This window comes from Neltuma alba, unplaced genomic scaffold (genome assembly GCF_004799145.2).
Source record: "Neltuma alba isolate B1F8T4 unplaced genomic scaffold, ASM479914v2 tig00011415_pilon, whole genome shotgun sequence".
In the NCBI taxonomy this organism is placed as follows: Eukaryota; Viridiplantae; Streptophyta; class Magnoliopsida; order Fabales; family Fabaceae; genus Neltuma; species Neltuma alba.
Window position 1 is genome coordinate 32589 of NW_021636099.1, and position 22818 is coordinate 55406.

Genomic DNA, 22818 nt, shown 5'->3' on the forward strand with positions numbered 1-22818 from the left:
AAAAGCCATAGTCTTTAAAAAAGCCAAACTTTTCTACTTTTTGAGACAAATATCAAAATATATATAAATTAAAGTATATAGTACATTTTAATTATTAATTAATTATGTCACTTATAAATCAGTCTTGCATATGTATATTTATTATTTATATTTTTTTTAGTTAAAAAAGTGATTTTAATAACAACCATCTAAATCATAGTTTTGTGTGAAAAACCATAGTGTTATCAAAATAATAAATCGATCATACATATGTATATTGATTTAGTATTTATATGTTAACTAAAAAAATCATATTTTAGTTAAAAATAAATAAAAATTATGGTTTTATTTATTTATGTCTGCACATAAAAAAATAATTCTGATAACAACCATTTAAATACTCAATTTTTTAAAGTCACTTTTTTTAACAAAATTTATTCCCTAAAATTACTTTTATCATTTTTTTCTAAAAACTATTTTTCAAAAATTAACAAAAACACCCTCAAAGTTGCAAAATGGTACAACCACCAAGAAAACGATTTTTTTTTAACCACCAAAACGATGGTTGAATAGGCTAAACTCATGTGGATAACATAATGAATGGATTGATCAGTTAAAACTTAAAAATTAAAATCTATCATGATTAAATCAAAAATTCAAAAAAAATACTCGAAAACTGGGAAAAAGATATATAAGGAATCCCTATGATAATATCAAAATGCTATTTTAATATCACTTTATTCATGTAAAATCTTTAATTACTAAATTGCAATGAAGATATTTTTTTACTTGCCAGACTACTGCTGCTGCTGCTGCTACTAATATTATTACTACTACCACTGCTGCCGCTGCCGCCACTGCCGCCGCTACGACTACTACTACTATTACAACTACTACCACCACTACTACCACTACCACCACCACTGCGACTACTACTACCACTACTACGACTACCACTACCACCACCACCACCACCACTACTACCATTACTACTACTACTACCACCACCACCACCACTACTACCATTACTACTACTACTACTACCACTATTACTACGACTACTATCACCACTATCACCACCACTACTACTACCACTACCACCACTACTACTATTACCGCTACCACCACCATTACTACCATTATCACTACCACCACTACTACTACCATGACCATCACTACGACCACTACCACTACTACCACTACTAAAACCACCACCACCACCATCACTACTACTACTACTACCACCACTATCACTACCACCACTACTACTACCACCAGTACTACTGCTGCTGCTAAAGAAAATATTTTTTTAAATTAGTTGTTTTCTTCCTTTCATTTTTTTTTCATATTTTAAGTTAAGGGCAATTAACTAATTTTGTTATAAAATTTAATCACAAATTAATCTCAAGAGACATCACAATGATTAAATCATTTGAAAATCTTAAATTAGAATTTATATATTTAGGATTTCATATCATCTAGTATCAGGATCAATATTATTTGTTATCTAAATTAGGCTAAATTCCATAATGACTATAAGCATTTCAAAATCTTAAGCTAGAATTTGCATATTTGGGTTCAATATTACTTGGTATCAAAGTACCTATCATTTGTTATTAGAACTACATAATAGGGTAAAAATTGTGTAGATGTTTTGAGAAATTGTGTTTTACTTTCTTTTATGTATCATTGCACAATATGATTGCAAGTTATTACCCCTAAACCAACCCAAAATAATCTGAAGATGTTGTAATTAAATATTACATGTAACATAAGTTAATAATTAAGCTCTCCAACTCATCTAGTGTAAGATGTAAGATGAGGTGTAATATATTTTTGTCAGTTACAAAATTGCCAAATAAATTTTTCATTTTTTTACAAATAATTACTTTTACAAAAACCTTTATATATATATATATATATATGTTTACAACCCATCAAAACTATGGAGCTAAATGAAAATGTGATATATGTAATACTCTCACAGTTGTCAGCAAAATGCATGTTGAAATTCAAGATTATGCTCTAAATCTATAAATGAATTCACAAAGACGACAAATTCTACAACGAACCAAACTCAAAATTTTGCCCTACAAGATGATTCTTCATTTTTTATTCAAGCAGTCACCAAAAAAGAATAAATTCAAAACTGAATTGCATGCATTACTCGGAAAGGAATTATCATGATCATCAAGTTACTACAGACTTTCTTCGGTTTATTGATTAAAGAAACATAAGAATCCTCTTATCTAGCAATGGATTGCTTCTATGTGAAATCAAAAGACAGAAAAACTCCAAAAAGAGTAGAATTATTATGAATATTGTATAAGTGGATGCCCATAACCCCTAACCTTTAGAATTCTCATAGGATTTCTTGCCTTCAAGTGTCATAAACTATATAATTTCCCTAACGAATGACTTGGGAGGAGTTTCTCATTGTTAATGTCATTATGATATTTCTTATTCCTTTGTAACCTTAGTATAGGATTTCAATGTTTGGAGGCCTATAAATAGAAGCCATGCATAAGGCATTTGTACCATGAAACAAAGTGAATGAGAAAAAAACCATTGTCTTCTCCATCTCTTGTTTTTTTCCTACTCTCTAGTATTCTTATTTCTTGTAGTTTTATTACACGTTATCAGCATAATTTTGCTTTGAAAATTTGATGTATAAACTCTTTGTTAGATGATATATTCTTCTCATCATCTAATTATCTCCTTACTCAATCATCATATATATATATATATATATTGACTACATATTAATTATATATTATCTCCTTTCTCAATTATCATGTTTTATATTATATAATGTTATTCTATTGTTCTTTTCTTTACATTTTAATTTTGTCATTACATTATATATATATATATATTTTATTTTATTTTATTTTTGTTTCTTTTTGTGTTTTATATTATGTTATAATTCTTTTTTTATTATTTTATTATGTTGTTCTGTTGTAAAATATTAAGTTATTTATTTTTTTTATAATTTATGTAATTTATGTATCATCTCCATGTGATATCTATATTGTTTTATGTTATTTTATTTGTGTTGTACTAGCTCTCATACACACACATATATATATCATTATATTTGCTTATATTTATTTTGTTTATATATGTTGTCTATCTAATTTATTTATAATAATGCAAATAGTATTATATGTGATTATATAATGTAATTTATATAATTATAGGTCTATTTATTATTTATATTATAAATCTGTATTTATTTCACTGTAGCATTATCTTCATTTTAAATTGTTATTATATATTAGTTAGTTTATTGTAATATTTATATATTTATTTATATTACTGTTTTTTCCCCTCCTTCTATATATATTTATATATATTGTCTCTATATTATGTATTGTAACTAATTATTTGTGTTGTTTATCTTTTTTATTTTCATATATGTTTATTTGTTATTATTTATTTATTTATGTTTATAATTTTAAAGGAATAATTTATTTGTGGGTGACTTTTGAATCAATATTTTATTTGTTATGTTTCAGTGTGCATCAATTTTATTGTAATTCTAATTTTTGTTATTATTATTTTAGTTTCATCCATAGCCAATCTTACCAAACTCGAGTTTACGGTTCTTGGCATCATGGGGAAAAATTATCTGTCTGATTCTCTCGTGTCAAAATGAAAGTAAAGCTTCAAAGAAAGGACACTAACAGTGGAAGTTCCCGCGTTTTGAACATCAGACTGGAGAAGACGAATTCTAGACGACACTCTTCCAGAGCTTTTGTACCTCGATTCTCTAAGGTGAAGTTCTTAGATTGTCCGTTATTAGTTGTCTCAAACTGTAATTAATATTTCTTTTTTGGTACAGGTTAAAGATGGACAATGGTGGTTGGTTCTTGGTAACACCTCTACGTCTGAGCTTTATGTTTTGAAAAGGGTTTCTTTTTCCGATCGCCTGGTCAGCTCCATGGAGTTACCGGAAACTCCAGTTACTATTCATGTAAAAATGGTTTTCCCGTCCCATATGTGCTCTTTAATCCCTTTCAGCGTGGCTTATTTTATTTCTATTTTTAAGCAATTTCAAATTAAATTATGATGATTTTAAGCTCATCCAACATCATTTGAACTTAGATCTGAGGTTCTCACTTAAGTCCAAAGGGAATTCTCAGTTAAGGGTGGACTTTGCCTAGATCAATTTCGCAGTTTCTCGAGTTTTTTTGCAATCTCTTTTTAAATTGAATACTGCTAATTTATAAACAGTGCAGCTTTCTGTAAATTTTATATTAATATAAATTATGTAGACAAGGGGAGAAATTCCAGGCTACTGTTCAACAATTGGGCATTTTCATAGTACTTGTGATCTGTTTCCTGCGGTTGAACTTCTACTAGTTTCCAAACGTGGACTGGGATAATATTTTTAAGAAGCAATCAATCCTGTTGATAATTTTTCTTTGGTAAATAGCCTGTTTATAGGTTTAATTGGACTTTAATATTGTTTACTAAACTTTTGATATTCTGATGTGCTACTTCCTCTTCTTAATATAAGACCTTGTTTGATTTTTATTTTGGTTCCAAATATAAGATCCTAATCCACTTTGTTTTTTATATTTATGCATTTTTCCAAAGTAATCCTTCTGACAATGATAGTCCTACCTAATATATTTTATTAGCAAAAATATTTTAAGAAAGACAACACATATTTATTATAAATAACTAATTTAACTTCTTTCTTTGATCTCCTCAAATTAGTCAATTAGCTCTTATAATTAGGATCGGAAGTAGTATTTTGATCTAGAGTATCACTGTATTTTTCTAACTTTTTTATTTATAGGGTATGAAACTGATTTTAGTATCAGATTGTCACATTGATTTCGAGCAAGAAGGCTCGATCGAAGAACTGCTAGGTGGTCAGCAATAGGAGCAGCTGAGCAGGATTTAAGTAATGGAATCGACATCGGTGAATGTGACGGCATAGAAGATGTTCTCTTCAGAAGGAAATTATCTTTTGTGGTGTCTTTTTTTGCGTGTTATTTTATTTTTATTTTTTTTTTTGGTGGTGGTGGGGTTTTAAGGTATAGAATTCAAGGTTTATATAATTTAGTACTACCGCCAGTTCTGTGCCTTATTTGAAATCAATGGAGGAGATTTCAACCAAAAGAAATAAAATAATCGGATGGAATGACAAAGAATTTAGCTAACAGTTTGATGCCCCAGGTGGTTTACAGAAAATTTCAAATTTTCTTGGCCGTATAATTTTATGATGAGGACGACTATGAGGGAATATTGCTATGAAAAATGAGAGAATGATTCACCCGCAAAAAATACTCTTGTGTATGAGCTAATTAGGGATTTGATGTTGATTTTAAATATAAGATTTTAAATTATTATTTTTCTCACATTTTTTGCATTTTTTTTCAAACTAATTTATTAACTCATAAGTTTGTATTTTTGGTCAAAAAAAACTTATAAGTTTGTATTTTTGGTCAAAAAAAACTTATAAGTTTGTATATAATTTAGTAATACCTCCTGTCCTTAATATAAGATCTTGTTTCACTTTTATTTTGGTTTTAAATATAAGATCCTAATCTATTTTGTCTCTCATAGCAAGGATATTTTAAGAAAGAACACATTTATTATAAATAACTAACATAACTTATTTCTTTAATCTATTCAAATTAGTTAACTAGCTTTTATATTTAGAACCGGGAATGGTATTATATAATATTAGCGCTGGTCCTTAATACTCTTGCGGTCTTTAATATAGGACCCAATTCTTGAGTTGGTTTTGATCCTAAATATAAGACCCATTTCTTATATTTATCAATTTTTTCTAAATTACTCCTATGGATACTCCCTCAACCATAATCAAATAGAAAAGGGAGAGGAGTATTAAGAAAGATGATTATGGTGTTTTAGGAAAAATGTGTCACTTTTCTTATAATTAACTAACTTACCTAACTTCCTTAATCTAATCAAATTAGTTAAATGAATCTTATATTAAGGACCGGAGGAGTATAAGAGTTAGTTGATAATTTGAGTAAATTAAAAAAAAATTAGTTAAGTTAGTTATTTGTAATGAATAGATGTGGTTCTTAAAATACCCTAGTTATGTATTGGCCGTAAGCCTGTAACTAACATTTCATAAAACTTTTAACACGTGCCTTGTAAAAACTGTCTTGAAAGTCAAATTAACTTTTATACTACCTCCGGTCTTTAATATAAGATCTTGTTTGACTTTTATTTTGATCCTAAATATAAGACCCCAATCTACTTTGTCTCTCATATTTATATATTTTTTTCAAAGATAGTCCTTCTAATAATAATAGTTTTAACCAATACACTTGTTTAGTAAGAATATTTTAGGAAAGACAACAATAATTTATTACAAATAACTAACTTAACTTATTTCTTTAATCTTCTCAAACTAGTCAACTAACTCTTATAATTAGGACCGAAGGAGTATTAAGAATCAGAAGTAGCAGTATTTTAAAAAATTAGGTTAGATAATTTATTTATTTTTTTAATATATTTAAATTAGTTAAATAGTTTGTGTATCGAGGATCAATAATAAAAAACTACAATTTTACTGCGAAAATAATTGAAAATTACATGCAGATCATTTGGCACTAGTTGATGTAGATCTTTCAGTTGTCTGATGTTCTCTTTTTCATAACCGTCTAAAATAACTTCCCCAGTGAATTCGATGCGCATGATCATACTACTGCTCAATAAAAACATCAGGAAAGGCGTATGCACAAAGGTCTGAAGTAGACGATGCTGCCTCTATTGGGGTGTTCATGATTAGTAGGCTTGTGGTGAAAGTCTGGGCCTGGGGTACACGGTCGGTGGGGCTGACCCTCCATAGGCTTCATCCACATTAAGCTTCTCAGGGTGAAGCCCTTCTGGCAGGTCCCAATTAAAGGCATGGACCAGTGTCGTAGTTACTAGTTGAACCATGCGAAGCCCCAGGCTCATACCAGCACAAATTCTACGTCCAGCACCAAATGGTATCAACTCAAAGTCATTGCCCCTTACATCCACGTCAGCTTTCTCGCCACCTGGCAGAAACCTGTCAGAATTGAACTCCAATGGGTTAGACCATTCCTTGGGGTCACGACCTATGGCCCAGACATTGACCAGTAAAGTGCTCCTTTGGGGATATGATAGCCGAAGATCCCACAGCTTTTGTCTGCTATTCGTGGAAGGGAAAGAGGCGTTGGTGGGTGAAGATAGAAGGTTTTCTTCACCACGGCCTGCAAGCATGGGAGGCTGGGGAAGTCTAGTTCAGTCACCACTTACGAGTCGACCTCGACCCACCACAGCATCCAGCTCTTGTTGGACTTGGGCTAGCATTCTTGGATGACGAATTAGTTCAGCTATGGCCCACTCTGTTGTACCTGATGACGTGTCAGTTCCCGCGGCAAACAAGTTCTGCAAGAATGGACCCATGTCATTGACTCATGCTTCCCAAAAATAAATGTTTGGTTCTCTTCCTCGGGAAATTCTAGTTGCAAAGAGGAACACGTTGATCTCTTCCAATCCATGTTTAATTTGAATGATTTATATTTTAATTTTAAATAAAATTTATTAAACTTAAATATGACAGTATAACAAGAAAATCAAGTTACTTATTTTCATTAGATCAAACTATCCAATCATATATGGTCACGTATAATATTAAATATAAAAAATTTGATAAAAGCATTATCCATATAATAATTGGTGAGTAAGGAAGAAGGCGTAGGTACCAAAAGAAGAGCCTTGATCTCGATGTCAGTGAGTCTGGTTCCGTCATCATCCTGGACGTCTTTGAGGGACAACAGGGTACTCAACATGTCCTTGTGCTTCTCGCTCTTAGAAACCTTGTGCTCGTCAATGATGCTCGTAAGGAAGTCATCGAATCTTTTGTGCAGTTTCCTCATTTTAGCTTGCACTCCTTGCAGGTCAAGGAACTCCAAGGCCGGAATAAAATCGCCGATGTTGAAAACTCCGGCCAATGCTATCACTTCCACCACCATGCTCTCAAACTCATTCGCCCTGGGATCGCACCCAGCGCTGCCGTCGCTGAACACGCGCCACCCTATCATCACTCTGCACAATGCATTTGTCGTGCACACGTTGAGCAATTGAGCCAAGTTCACCGCATTTGAGCCCGCACTCGCTAGATTGGGCATCAATCTTGCTATCTCTTCCTGCATATGCATATATGCATTCCTTAATTTAGGTAATAAAACTGATGCCAACAAAACTAGGTATTAAAATTGTTATCTATATATATATATATCTATATAAACGTTGTGAGTGCTTTGTGATTGGTCCACGTAGATGCGCAGGTATTGGGCCACGTGGATTGTATTTTGTGGCCTGTGAATATTTAGTTTTGCTTTTATCAGTTTTTTTGGGTTTAGGGGTCAAGTTTCGTATCAGAAAGAAGGCCGCCTCTTGGACTTTGGAAGAACACACGTAAGTATACTTCATTATATTATTTATTTTTGCTTTAAAGGTAGGATGAGGTTACAAGCAACGTGAGTTTTCATGTTGTTATTTTACCAATCACGAACCCTTTCAGTAAGCAAGAGAAAACCTTGATATCTTGTGTCTTGACTAGTGTTTAGAGGTTTTTATTTTATTTTATTTTGTTAATCATTTTTTATCTAATATATTCCAGCATAATAAGGTATTTGAATTGTTTGAAAACATTATGTTCTTTCTTTTCTTTTCTTTTTTTTGATGTGTGTAGGGATTGAGATGCTGAAAAATCATGAGAACACCAGCAAGATCGTGTTTAATGATGATCAACCACTATGGATCTGGAATACTGTGCCAGCCACAAGACGCATCCACCAAACGAAGCTGGACCTTCTTCGTGTGCTTCATGATTATATAATCTTAAAGTTGGGTTTAACTCCGTCATGTAATGGAAAGTTTGTTATGTTACGCCGATACCAATAATAATAGGATTTTTAATTATATTAATGTTATATGTAATGGAAAGTTTAATATGTTATAAGCCGATGCCACTAATAATAGGATTTCGAATTATATTGCCCTTCGATGTTCCTATCATATTCTGCAGTCATTCCAATGGATGCTTTTAGAAGAAAGAAAACTTTCTATTTGATTTTTGCTAATGACCGAAATTGATTTTATTGTGCATAACAATAAATTAGAAGTTGAAGTGCAACTAAAACATGCAAATGCTTATTTTTGTTTATATTTTGAAATCAAAATCATCACCCACGTTTTCATTTCAAATAATGTATTATTACACTTTGATAGCATACCAAGCCTTGAAGTCCAAGAAATACTCATTCAGTTAGAGGCACAACAAGCCCTCTAAAGTGTTCAAGGGATTTATAGCTCAAGACTGCTTACATGGAGAAGGATATGGATCATTCCTTAGATGATGACATGGACACATGCAGAACTTAACATGACATATAGATGTCCACCTTGAAAGCCACCGTGGCATGTGAGTCATTGGAGCATGGACACTTGGGCCTTGAGGAAGAGAAGAGCACATTCTGAGAGCCCAAAAGAAGCATTTGAAGTCACGTCCTATGTTATTAAAAGCCCAACACAATTATATGTGCATCGAAGGGTCCATTAGAGCTATAACCTTTTAAATTAGGGTCCAAATACATTGTGTTATGGACCAAGAGAGTTTCTGAACGTGATTAAACCATATTCAGGCCCAAATGGATGTCTAAAAGGCCCATGCATGCTTATGGACGTGAATAGCATTTATGAAGATCCATTTGGAAGATCGAAGAAAATTCAAGAAGCATCAAGAGTGATATTATTGACATTAATTAGGATTCTGTTTGTTTTAATTAGTTTTCTATTTTATAGTTTTCTATTTTCAATTAGCATACTTGCTCTTGAAGTTTAAATTATTTCTTTTTATTTCTATGTAATAAATGGTGCCTCCCATAGTCAAATAATCATTAATGAGGCATCATTCTTAGCATTTATGTCTTAAGATGCTGATTATAGAGTGTTCTATGGTTGCCTATATATAGGCTATGTTTTTTGTAATTAGATACAGATTTAGATGAATGAGAATTGAGTTTATTTTTCTCTGTGTGAGTTTTGCTTGCATCCTTGTATTCTCGTGAGAATACTTGACAGTATCAAGGGATTGATCAACCTTGTAGTGTCTTCATGACTAGGGTTATAAGAGACAGGTTTTCTTAAAGTCCTACCTAGATCAACCATCCGTTTGTTACTTGATTCTAGTTTGTCCATACGTCTCCCCCATATCAAGTGGCATCAGAGCTAAGATTTACTAGATTTCAAGTTCTATCTTTTTGGTGTTTTAATTTTTTTTCTTTCTTTGTTGCTTCCATTTTTCTTTCGTTTCCATTCTCCTCATTCTATCTTCCTTCGTTCTTCCTTATTTCCATCATTTTTTTGGTTTTTTGTTTTCCTTTTCATCTCCTTCCCACTCTTTTTTTGTTCATTTGACTTGCTTTGTTCTTTTGAGTAGCATAGAAAAAAAACAAAAAAAAATTCATAAAAAAAAGAGTGCTGTTGTGTTCAAAGAAAAAAAAAAAGGCTGCAGAATTGCTGAAAAAAAATTTGAGGAAAACAAAAAGAGAAAGAGTTTCAGGTTTTGGAGATTGCAACATAAGACGCAAGTTTCCTAATTTGAAAGAGCTTCCATTACAAGTCACAATTAACTTCCTAAGTCTTTATACTTGGGTGGTAAGACTCCTACTTTCCTATTTCTACTTTTCTTTCTTTTATCTAGTTTCCTATTTTGAATTCCTTTCCTTTTTATATTACTTTCCTATTTTCTTTCATCAAGTTTCCTTCCTTCTTTTGTTTCCTATTGCTTTTCCTTCCTTGTCATATTATTTGCCTAATTTGAGTCCTTTTCTTACAAGATATTCACTTTCCGAAAGTGTTCTCAAGGTAGTATTTTTCCTAAAATCTTCGTTCCCACTTTCTTTTCTTTCCACACCCATATTTGTATCCATAATTTTCTTATCCTTTTTTTCTACACGTTTTTTCCTCTTTCTAGCTCTTGCCATATATTTTTTTTATCGTATACTTTTATCCCATATTCCTTTACTTTCTCCCATAGTTTCTTACCAATTCTATTTGTGTAGATTGCCACAAATTGACATTGTCTTTTGATTTTATTGAGTTTCAATCAAGAATATTATAGGAGTCAAGCTTGAGTTGTAAAAGGCAAGAGTATTTACATTATTTTAAAAGCGCAAATTTGAGTGAAACATGAGTGACATAAATTATTTTGAGTGAAACACGTGAGTAGAGTGGTGATATCCATTTTTCTCTCTATTTCTAACTTTTCAGGCACAAAATATGTATGGTCACAAAGAACTTGGGAAAAATATCAAATCTTTCCTAAAAGAAGTTTAACAACTAAATGCTGAAATAGACCAGTTAAAGTCTAAGCACAACTCCAAAATTAAAAGAGATTTATATAAAAGGTTGCAAGAGTTGAAACAAGGCTCCTTAAATGTTGAGAATTATTACAACGAGATGGAGTTAGCTTTGATTAGAGCTGGTGTGAAAGAGACTCCAGAAGCCATCATGGATCATTTTATACGCGGGCTTAATCCTAGATTAACCCGTGTTGCAGAAATGTGCAGTTTTATAGAGATTGAAGATTTGGTTCCTCTATTTAGCAAGCATGAAAAAGAACTCAAGAAAAGACAATGCTCCTCTTCAAAGAAGAATGATCAAGAGAAAGATATCATCTCTATATACAATTCAAATGACATTGACTCTAGTGTTGTGGATAACTGTGAAAAAGAAGACAGCTTGAGTAAAGAAACAAGTGAAGTATCTCAATATTGTCAAAATAATGAGAGGAAAAATTAGAGTGTTGATTTGAGTGAAAAGAAAGATGAAAAGAATTTTGAGAAAAAAGAGATTAAGAGTGATTGCAAGGATATTTCTTTGATTACTAACCATCTTAATCATTATTTGCCTTGTGATTCTAGTGTGTTGTAGGTAGGTGATTTGATTCTTAAAGAGCCATCCAATGGATTCTCATTTCATTCAAACAATATTAAAACACATTCTGATGACCCAAATCTTGTTATTGTTGAAGATTTGTTGTCTTTAAGATGCCTTGCTTGAACTTTACACATTAGATTTTAATTGTAACATGAATTTTGTTGTTCATAAGCATTCTTATCATATGCATATTGTGGTTAAGAGGGTTTCTTGTTACTTGGATATTGTTGTTGCTTTAAGTTATTTTGTAGGTGCACGAGGGATACACATGATCATTTATATTTGGGTGCACATGAGAAAGAAAAGATTTCTAACCGAAAGCAATTTTCACTAGCTTCCAATATTAGAGTATCTTCATGTGACTTTAAGGAATCAAGATCCTTTTCAAGATCTTGCTAGGACCCATAATATAACATACATCATTTTTTTTACTCAGTAAGTATTGTTTTCAAATTGTTTTTGCAAATTCTAACTTCTTTCCTTTTGATCCAGGTCAAGATTTGAGGACAAATCTTTTCGAAGAGGGAGGGAATGACAGCATACCAAGCCTTGAAGCCCAAGAAATGCTCATTCAGTTAGAGGCCCAACAAGCCCTCCAAAGTATTCAAGGGATTTATAGCTCAAGACTGCTTACATGGAGAAGGACATTGATCATTTCTTGGATGATAACATGGACACATGCAGAGCTTAACATGACATATAGAAGGCCACCCTGAAAGCCACCGTGGCATGTGAGTCATTGGAGCATGGACACTTGGGCCTTGAGGAAGAGAAGAGCACATTCTGAGAGTCAAAAAGAAGCATTTGAAGTCAAATCCTATGTTATTAAAAGCTCAACACAATTATATGTGCATCGAAGGGTCCGTTGGAGCTATTACTTTTTAAATTAGGGCCCAAATACATTGTGTTATGGACCAAGAGAGTTTCTGAACGTGATTAAACCATAGTCAGGCCCAAATGGATGTCTAAAAGGCCCATACATACTTATGGACGTGAATAGCATTTATGAAGATCCATTTGGAAGGTCAAAGAAAATTCAAGAAGCATCAAGAGTGATATTATTGACATTAATTAGGATTCTGTTTGTTTTAATTAGTTTCCTATTTTACAGTTTTCTATTTTCAATTAGCAGACTTGCTCTTGAAGTTTAAGTTATTTCCTTTTATTTCTATGTAATAAATGGTGCTTCCCATAGTCAAATAATTATTAATAAAGCATCATCCTTAGTATTTATGTCTTCAGATGTTGATTCTAGAGTGTTCTATAGTTGCTTATATATAGGCTACGTTTTTTGTAATTAGATACAGATTTAGATGAATGAGAATTGAGTTTATTTCTCTCTGTGTGAGCTTTGCTTACATCCTTGTATTCTCATGAAAATACTCGATAGTATCAAAGGATTGATCAACCTTGTGGTGTCTTCATGACTAGAGTTGTAAGAGACATGTTCTCTTAAAGTCCTACCTAGATCAACCGTTTGTTCGTTACTTGATTCCAGCCGGTTTGTACATTTCCCCATATCACACTTGCCATAGAAATTGAATTATATTGTTATTTTGTAAACAAACAAGTGGAGCATACTGTTACAATTTTATTTTCTAACCATGCATCACAAGCCCAAGTGGCATTGTAAGATGTTTATTTACACTTTGCATATATATGTTATTTCCCTTGACACGGATAGTTTTATTGTAAACAACAAAACTACTGTACTCATAGAATTGATGAACAGGGAAAAAATGCAACTTTTTTTTCACCAACGGAAAAATGCAACTATGTATATGGTTTAGGTTTAAGTAGTTTTGACTATCAAATGCAACCAATCCTTTTGTTATATGGAGCTTTTCTCATAGTTTTGCTCTTGATATCTGTTTATGTAAAAACCTTAAAATCAAGCAAAAGAAGATCAACGTTTAAGTTCTGTTTAAGAGAGAGAGGCTTTTAAGTTTGGGTTATCTATAAAATGTATGGAAAACATGCATAAAAGTTCCCATTTTCAAAGAAGTATAGATTCTCAGTGTTATTAAAATTAAAGGGTATTTAGAGAGGTATTGAATTTTGGGTTATCTATAAAATGTATTATTCTATTTAAAAGATCAAAAGATAATGGAAAACACGCATAAAAATTCCCATTTTCAAAGAAGTACAGATTCTCGGTGCTTTTAAATTAAAAGGTATTTAATTAGTAATGGGTCGCGTATTTTGTCCCTAAAAATGTGTAAATACTACCTCCAGTCTTAATTATAAGAGCCAGTTCACTAATTTGAGGAGATTAAGAAAGTAAATTGAGTTAGTTATTTGTCCTAAATAGATATTGTCTTTCCTAAAATATCCTTATTAATCAAGTGTATTGACTAGAACTATCATTGTTAGAACTTAGAAGGGCTATTTTGGAGAAAAATGTATAAATATGAGAGACAAAGTGGATTGAGATCTTATATTGAGAACCAAAATAAAAGTCAAACAGGGTCTTATATTAAGGACCGGAGGTAGTATTTAAGATTGTCATTATATCTGACCCTAAAGGAAAAAATAAGATGAGCACGTGCACCTTGCTTGGCTTTTTCTTATATCTGTGATGGCAGAAAAGACTTTTCATCTTGATGATAACAAAATCCAAAAATTTGTGATCTAATATTGTTCTTATCCTGTTTCTAAAATTTGGATTATTGAAATTTAAGTTTCAATTTAGACTATTTTGGATCAAAAATCAACTAATTTGTATATGTATACCAAAAAATAACAATTACTTAAAACCAAAAATTTGTTGTAGAAGATATCATATAATAAGGATGAGAGAGGGAGAGACTAGTTCATGGCTTTTTGATTAGATAATTCATTGATTGATTGATTCATTGGTATGGCGAAATTAACTACTATTGATATTGTGCTGTTTTTGAAATTTGGATTATTAAAATTTAAACTTCAATTCAAACTATTTTAGACCAAAAATCAACTAATTCTCACATATCAAAAAATGACAATTATTTAGGATAAAAAATTATATCTAAAAATATCATATAACAAGAGGACTAGAGAGTAATTCATGACTTTTTCATTAGTTAATTCATTAATTGATTGATACTATTATTGTTATCCTGTTTTTAAAATTTAGATTATTGAAATTTAAATTTCAATAAAAAAGCAATCTTTTTTACACATGTAATTGATATAGCATAGTGTGGTTTTATTTATTTATTTTTTTTATACACAAATCTTAGGAAAAGGGCTAGGCTCACCCATAATTCAAGGACAGGACGCTTAACGCTTGATCTACTGGGACTTGTTCCTACGGGCACGGAAGTATGACAAACAAACCTTTTTTTTTCTATTCCAATAGATAAGAATCTTCCAGTTACACTATGCATGCTTCTCTCAGCACCGCGACTGGAGCCACAACAAAGTGGCACTCTTCAAGATCAAACTCTCTCCTTTTCGTGAAAGAGTTTGACCTTTCCGCCAAGTGAACCCATGGAGGAATGGCAGCGTAGAGTGGTTTTATTCTTCCTATGAATTTGTTTTCCCAATTTGCACTTGAATAGCCTTTTGCTGATTGAGGGACATTCGAGAGACGTTCACGAGATTTATGGGTGGGTATTGAAATAGCTTGTTTCTTTCTTCAAGATCATGAACCAATCGCAATATTTGGTCATGAATCGTTTCATGATATTTTCCTAATTTTTTTTATATCTGAACATTAAAAAAAAAATTTACATTTTCTGATATTTGTCATGAACTAATATATAATGACATCAGAAAAAAATCTATTTTAATATTTTTCTTTTCTTTTATATTTATTGTTTAAATCATTAGATCATTAGATCAGATAATCATACCAATCGCATAGTGGTGCTCTAGTGAAATGCGTGAATTTTTTTGAATAGTTAATATATAATGAAATCGGAGGATATCTATTCTGATTTTTTTAAAATAAAATTTATTTGTTGGGTGTACAATATATAATTATTCCCTTCATCCCTTTTTATAAGCAACAATTATTATTCCCCTCTTATCCCTAAATATAAGTAATATTTGTAAGTTGTCTTAAATTTTTGTAACAAATTTCCTATTTCACCCTCATTAATTAATTACTTTAATAATAAATTTATTTATTATTTTATTTTTCAAACTATTATCTCTCTCCATCACACATTCTTTCTCTTTCATGATTCTTTTTATTATAATAATTTTTTTATTCTCTTTCTTATACTCTCTCCTCTCATGAATGAGGATATTTTGGAATTTTTTCAGTTTTTACATATTTATTATCTTTAACTGATTTTTTAATTTACGTACTGGAGTTCAAAGTTGTTTATAAAAAGAAACAGAAGGAGTAAAATAGCGGAACATCTATTTTGATGTGTTTTGTTATGAATTAATATAGTGTGATTTTCATAAGAAGGTTATGCTTCAATCCTTTATTTTTTGTGTCCCCTGAGTTGGATTCTATTTTATTCAAAGATAATGGTAGAAATTTTAAAAGTTAATTTCTCTCGTGATAATTCTTAAGTATTTAATTAAGGAGTAAGTGGGGAAAATACTAAAGGCTTCTAAGGAAAGCAAAATAAATACTTTGGGAGAAATAAATTGTTTTATGATAATAACTAATTGATTTAATAGTGGAAGAGATAATGAATGCATTGAAGGAAAACAAATTATGTTTTACTGTTTTTTTTTGCCGATAATTATGTTTTACAATTATGTTGTTCGAGGACAATAAGTTGGAAAAAAATAATGAATGCTTCATGGAAAACAAATTGTTTTTAATAACAACCGAGTTATCCTCAATTTATTAACTCTATAGGTGTATTACATATTTTATATATTAAAGTGAGGACTTAATTAAATAGCCTATAATCTCATTTTTTGAATTATATGGGTTATTATTGAGTGTGCTTGCACAATATTTTAAGAAATATATAAAGGACATATGAAGATGCCATATTTAAATGATAATAGAAGTTTCTTTTAGATAAATTGTTGAGAAATATTAGGGAGATTTTATTTTAATTTCTTATAAAAATATTTTTGGTTTCAAAAAGGGCGCATCGGCAGGATCTATTTTTGTCATGTCCTCCTCTTTTAATCTTATTTATAAGTCACTTTTGGACTAAGAAAACTTTAAACTCATTATTAGATACATGGATCTACCGCCGTCCTCTCCTGCCGGACGCAGCTTGAAGCGCGAGCGCGAACAAGAATTCTCGGTAGATTTTTTCAGCGACATTGTGGAGCAAGTCACTATTCTCAACTCCAGCTTATCATCGTCCCAGTCGGATCGCCTCGCGGCCAAGCGTGCTGTTGATGTTCTCTTTGCAGTCGGACAGAATGGTAACCGCTTGAGCCTTGTATTATACGTAATCGTGCTTATACTCATGCCAATAAAACAGTTTTCCTTTTTAATTTTCTTGTATGCCTGGAGTGAGTCGGCGTGCTTAACCGCGGAAATTGAAATTATCCCGTGCTGCCAACTTTTATTTTTTGGATGTGAGGAAGTTTATTACATGCGTTGTTCTTTGTTTTTGGTTCTGCTGCTTGCTCCTTAGTGCATCATTTTAATATTTATCTCTTTCTCGCAGAGGCAATTCTGAGTAGTATGGTGGACTGCGGAGCTGTTCCTGCTTTGTTAAAACATCTGGAAGCACCTGAACCAGTTAGAGAAGGTGATGGTGTTCCCAAGCCTTACGAGCATGAGGTGGAAAGGGGGTGTCTCTTGGTCCTTGAGAGTCTTGCTTTTAAAGTAATTCAGCACTGCAGCCTTGCTCTCTAGCTCACTCCCCCCCCTCTCAAGGCTTAAGAATCTAAATTGTATGAAACTCTAAAGCGTCTCTCTCCCCCACCAACGCTTAAGCATCTAAATCGTGTGAAACTCTAAAGCGTTGTGTATGAAACCTTCAAAATGTCTTTTAACTCATAATTGATTTCTTTTGGACTTCGCGCAGCCAGAGCATCAACAACTCATTGTCGATGCCGGAGCTTTGTCCTATCTTATGGATTTGCTAAAGAGGTACAAGACCCGTGGCAATTCAAGGGCACTTACTCGCCTTATAAGGAGAGCAGCTGATCTCATCGCAAGCCTTGTGGAGGAAAATGACAGCATTAAAACCCGTGTTAGGTAACTATTCTATTCTCCACCCTTTGAAGCATAGTTTCTATATGTGTGTGTGTATTCCCTATCTCAGAGGTTGACTGTACCTTCAGGATGGAAGGTGCTATCCCTCCTCTAGTTGAATTGCTTGAATTTGATAATGTAAAGGTACAAATGGCAGCTGCAGGAGCCTTACGTAATCTTGCATTTAAAAATGATGAGAACACAAAACAGGTGGATGACCTTGCATGGCTAATTGGTTTCTCTTGTATATTGTTATGCTGTAGTAGTTGATATGAATCACTAATTGCAGATTGTCAGATGCAATGCACTGCCTACTCTTGTACTAATGCTTGGATCAGAGGATGCTGCCACACGTTTTGAAGCAGTTAGGCCCTAATAGAATTTTTATTAATGCATTCCATTTGCTTAATTTTCCCATGCTATAGTTTTTCTAGAGCCAGCTGAATTAGGAGCTTTGTAGGTTGGCTTGATTAGAAATCTGGTCAACTCTTCTCCAGACATAAAGAGGGAAGTTCTTCTAGCTGGTGCTCTACGACCTATAATTGGATTGCTTAGGTAATGTTATTTGCCCTACAAGCACTCTTCCTTAATATCTTATAAAATACATTTCTCAAGCTCAGAATACGAATGGCAGGTCTGACTGGCAGGAGAGTCAGAGAGAAGCAGCTCTTTTAATTGGTATATTTGCTGGGACAGATTCTGATTGCAAGGTGGATTGAATTATGTGCATCGCAATTAGATAGTAAGGGGGGGAGGGAAAAACTTGCACATAGATGGTTTTATAAATGCTCTTGTTGTGTCCTCCGTGTTTTTCTGCCACAATCAGTAACCACATAAGTTTGTGTTTTATACAGGCTCATATTGCTCAAAGAGGGGCTATCCAGCCACTGATTGACATGCTTAAGTCCCCATATGCACAGCTTTGGAAAGCATCAGCATTTGCACTTGGGAGACTGGCCCAGGTGATTATAGTTACGTTTATCAATTTGCTGTATGAGGAGTATAAACATTGATGGCATTAGTGTTTAATACTCATCAGTGGCTAGCCTTGGGCTTTAAAAGGTTTATTCTATTATTGAGTGTGTATTTTCTTATATATATAAATATATATGTATGTATTTGTAACTTCAAGTCTTAACTGATGATATAATCAAGTGCGCAATATAAAATCATGCGTATGACTTATCTCTAGCCAGTTCTTTCATATTCCTTTGTGCTTTTTATGATGCTTGCTTTAGGACGCACACAATCAAGCTGGTATTGCTTATAGTGGAGGTATAGAGCTTCTACTCGACCTTCTTTGCTCCAAGGATGATGGACCTCTCCAACGTAATGCAGCCTTTGCTCTGTATGGTTTTGCTGATAATGAGGTGAACTGGTGAAGCCTGGTGCGTTCGTTTTACTGAATCATCATTGCATGTTTCCTTTTCATAATCGCCTAAGTTTTCCTTAATAGGAGAATGTTGCGGATATTGTTAAGGTTGGTGGTGTTCAAAAACTACAGGATGGAGATTTCATAGATGGAGTATGTTCATTTATTTTTCAGTAACACGAAATCAATAGGCTTGCATGGAACGTTTTCCAGGATGATAATTTCTTGTTTGTCAAGATAGATCGATAGATATCCTTCTCTTTGGTTTCAATATACCTAACAAGTCCTGTGTGGCCTGCAGCCTGCTAAAGAGTATGTAGGGAAGACAATGAAAAGATTAGAGGAGAAAATGCATGGACAAGTGAGCTTTCTTGCAAATTATCGATTTCTTTTGTTTTTTAAATTATAGATGCACATGCTGTTATAGTGTAGCTATTATTTTTATTTTTATTTTCCAATCTTTGTGCTCAACGCCGGGCTCGACTCATGAATTTCATTTTTTACCAGGTGCTGAAACAGCTGATCTATCTTATGCGTTTTGGAGAAAAGGTTGTTCAAAGACACGTGGCTTTAGCTCTTGCTCATCTATGTGCCCCTGATGATGGGAAATTTATTTTTGTTGACAACAATGGTAAAAAGAACTGAATCACTTGTGGTCGGGATGTTATTTTTTTTTGTTTCCTTGCTAAAGTATGTTCAGCTAATGTGCTACTAAATTTTTTGCAGGACTCGAATTCCTACTGGATCTTCTAGAATCTGCAAATATTAAACAGAATCGCGAGGCTTCAATGGCACTTCACTCATTGGCTGTCAGAACCACATCTATCTCTCCCTTTGATGCTACTCCTCCATCCTCGGCTTCCCAGGTGAGCTGCCATTCATATCTCATTTGCTCACCCTAGTCATCTGGTTTGGACAAAAAATAAATAAATTAATATAACTTTCATGTTTTTGTTTTTTAACTTATCAATAAAAGTAAGATACTGGGCGATACTCTATTTAAATACTCAACAGGATAGGAAATGTTAGATCTAGTCATTGGAAGAGGTATTTTTTTTCCAATTGGTCTTCTAAAGATTTGTTTAAAAATATTTTAGATGTTACATAAATGGCAGTCCATTGGCCGTTAACATGGCAATTGACATGGGTTAATACAGATGGCATTTGCTTTCAAAATGATGCTGAGTCAAATTTCATAGAGTGGTTGTAAAACAAATGCTTTCAAGGAAAAATGTTACTTGAGCAAAAACGCAGTTTTTTGGCCCCACCATGTATTGGCCTACTTTGATTTGTTCATTGATCCTTTGAGTTCATGTAAGGATCATAGACATGATGTAAATTGTTGAGCTCTTAATGAAATTTGCTCTGCTTGTTTTGGGGGAAAAGGACAACGACTCTTAATTAAAAGTCGTTTTGATTGCAAGAAATTTAGTGACTTGGGGTTTGTCTAAAGACCGATTTGAGAAGTGAACAATCCTACAAGGATTATTTTTGTGCACTGTTTTTTCCTTGGTTTGCCTAGTTTTTTAGCTGTTTTTGTTGCAGGTATACTTAGGCGATCAGTATATAAACAATCCTACATTTTCTGATATCATCTTTTTAGTTGAAGGTGAACATGCTGCTTGTGAATAGTTTTCCTTGTGCATAATTAATTTTGAAATATGTACTCATAATTTTCTGTTTCTTTCATTATTAGGCAAACAGTTCTATGCTCACCGAATTTGTCTACTTGCTTCCTCTGATGCGTTTCGAGCAATGCTTGATGGTTTTTATTGGGTAGGCAGTGATTAATGTTGATAATCTGTTTCTATTATTCTTATAATTCGATAGCCTTAAGTGTCAATAGTCACGTTGACTTTGTTGGAATATGTAAATGCAGGAAAAGGAAGCCAAAGAGATACAGATTCCTAACGTTAAATGGGATGTCTTTGAAGTGATGATGAGGTGTGATTTATGGTCCCTTTCTAGGTTTTTCATCTTTTTGTTATTTGCTTTATCTGAGAAATATTGTGGTAGACGCCTTTTCCATTTGGCGCTTCCAGATTTATTTACACGGGAAATGTAATGTCAACTTGGATATTGCTCAAGATCTCCTAAGAGTCGCTGATCAGTATCTTCTGGATGGTCTCAAGCGATCTTGTGAGTGTGCACTTGCTCAGGTAGGGCAAGAATGTGGTTTCTGATTTGATTTTTCCCCTATTTTTCAAATCATTCTATGAACGTGTTACAATCCCATGATTCATCATACTGTTCCTAGGATATTTCGGTAGAAAATGTCTCTCTTATGTACGAGTTATCGGAGTCGTTTAATGCTATAGCATTGAGGCATGCATGTATATTCTTTTTGTTGGCTCAATTTGACAAACTGAGCGCGGACCATGGTATGCTTTGTTCAACAACTCGAAGGCTCCATTCTTTGTTGTTTTTCTTCTTAGCCTAGTAAGGCCAACTTGTTTAATCTTTTTAAACTAAATTCATATGTATTTTACCTTGTCTTTGGAATATGTAGGTATAGGTACCTCATCTGTCGCATTGTCCCAGATATACGTGAATTATTCGAAGTTTACTCACCAAGCCTACTAGCGGAATATGGGATAAGAGTCCTAGTTGAAGTAGGGTCCTAATTTTGCAGGCTGTGCGTGGATTTGTGAATCATCGTTAATGTGCCGTTAGTACGGATGTTGAATATTTATATTATATTTTTTGTTCAAACTATTTTGCTGCTCGTATAGCTTGGCGTGTGCTCTGATTGTAACATATGCGATAATTTAATAATTTAGTAACTTTTTTGGTTTCTCTTCAAATTAGTTAATTGAGTCTTATATTAAAATTGTTAGTGGGATATAATTTCATAATTATCAATGCCCCTTGAATGGTGTGTTATATTATCCTGGCACACGTCTTCATTGTTACGATTGCTCATATATTGAACCTATTATTGCATATTGTAGTGGAACAGGATATGTGGACTTGTTGGGCTTCTACGAATCTCAGTGTGGTTTGATTGTGGCGGCATTTGAAAAAACGTAACTCCTTGGAAAGATAGTGTTGGTTCAATGGGTTTTTTTTATGGGATGATGGCTGAAAAGGTCTCTCGGGTAAAGAAAAATGAGGTGGTTTTACTAGAAGTCTAGGAAGAGGATTTGATTGTACAGATAGAAGAGCTGGTTGAGGTTTTCTCAATCGTCTTAAAATGGATTAGACATTTTGAAACCTTACTGTAATCAGATTCTCTGGGATATAAAAAGGAGGTGATGTTGGGTATGTAGAAAGTTGAAAACTAGAGGGATGACAGATAATGGTAAGGAGAGATTTGATTAGAGTATCAGAATAGAATGTTGTCATGGTTATAAAAGTTGAACTGATATAATTATGAAGGGTTTAACTT

General features: G+C 32.9%; 1 protein-coding gene and 2 pseudogenes across 1 annotated transcript; 1 reads left to right on the forward strand and 2 right to left on the reverse strand.

Annotated features, from left to right (window-relative positions):
- Positions 1–599: 599 nt before the first annotated feature.
- LOC114713073 (spore wall protein 1-like) lies at positions 600–6754 on the reverse strand. Its single transcript, XM_028897655.1, has 3 exons — positions 6678–6754; positions 1003–1268; positions 600–613 (listed from the first exon to the last, which is right to left on the reverse strand). Exons 1-3 carry the CDS (start codon positions 6752–6754, stop codon positions 600–602), a joined length of 357 nt encoding a protein of 118 aa, XP_028753488.1.
- A 2-nt stretch (positions 6755–6756) lies between these two features.
- LOC114713075 (flavonoid 3'-monooxygenase-like) lies at positions 6757–8159 on the reverse strand (annotated as a pseudogene).
- Positions 8160–17087: 8928 nt separating this feature from the next.
- Positions 17088–22456, forward strand: LOC114713077 (ARM REPEAT PROTEIN INTERACTING WITH ABF2-like; annotated as a pseudogene).
- The last annotated feature ends 362 nt before the right edge of the window (positions 22457–22818 follow it).

What these genes read in the sequence shown, in the direction of transcription:
- LOC114713073 (XM_028897655.1), bottom strand. Translation starts at nt 6,754, where the DNA reads ATGAACACCCCAATAGAGGCAGCATCGTCTACTTCAGACCTTTGTGCA. An exon ending in CCTGATGTTTTTATTGAGCA is followed by an intron (nt 1,269 to 6,677) that starts GTAGTATGATCA and finishes TTTCTTTAGCAG; the next exon opens with CAGCAGTAGTACTGGTGGTA.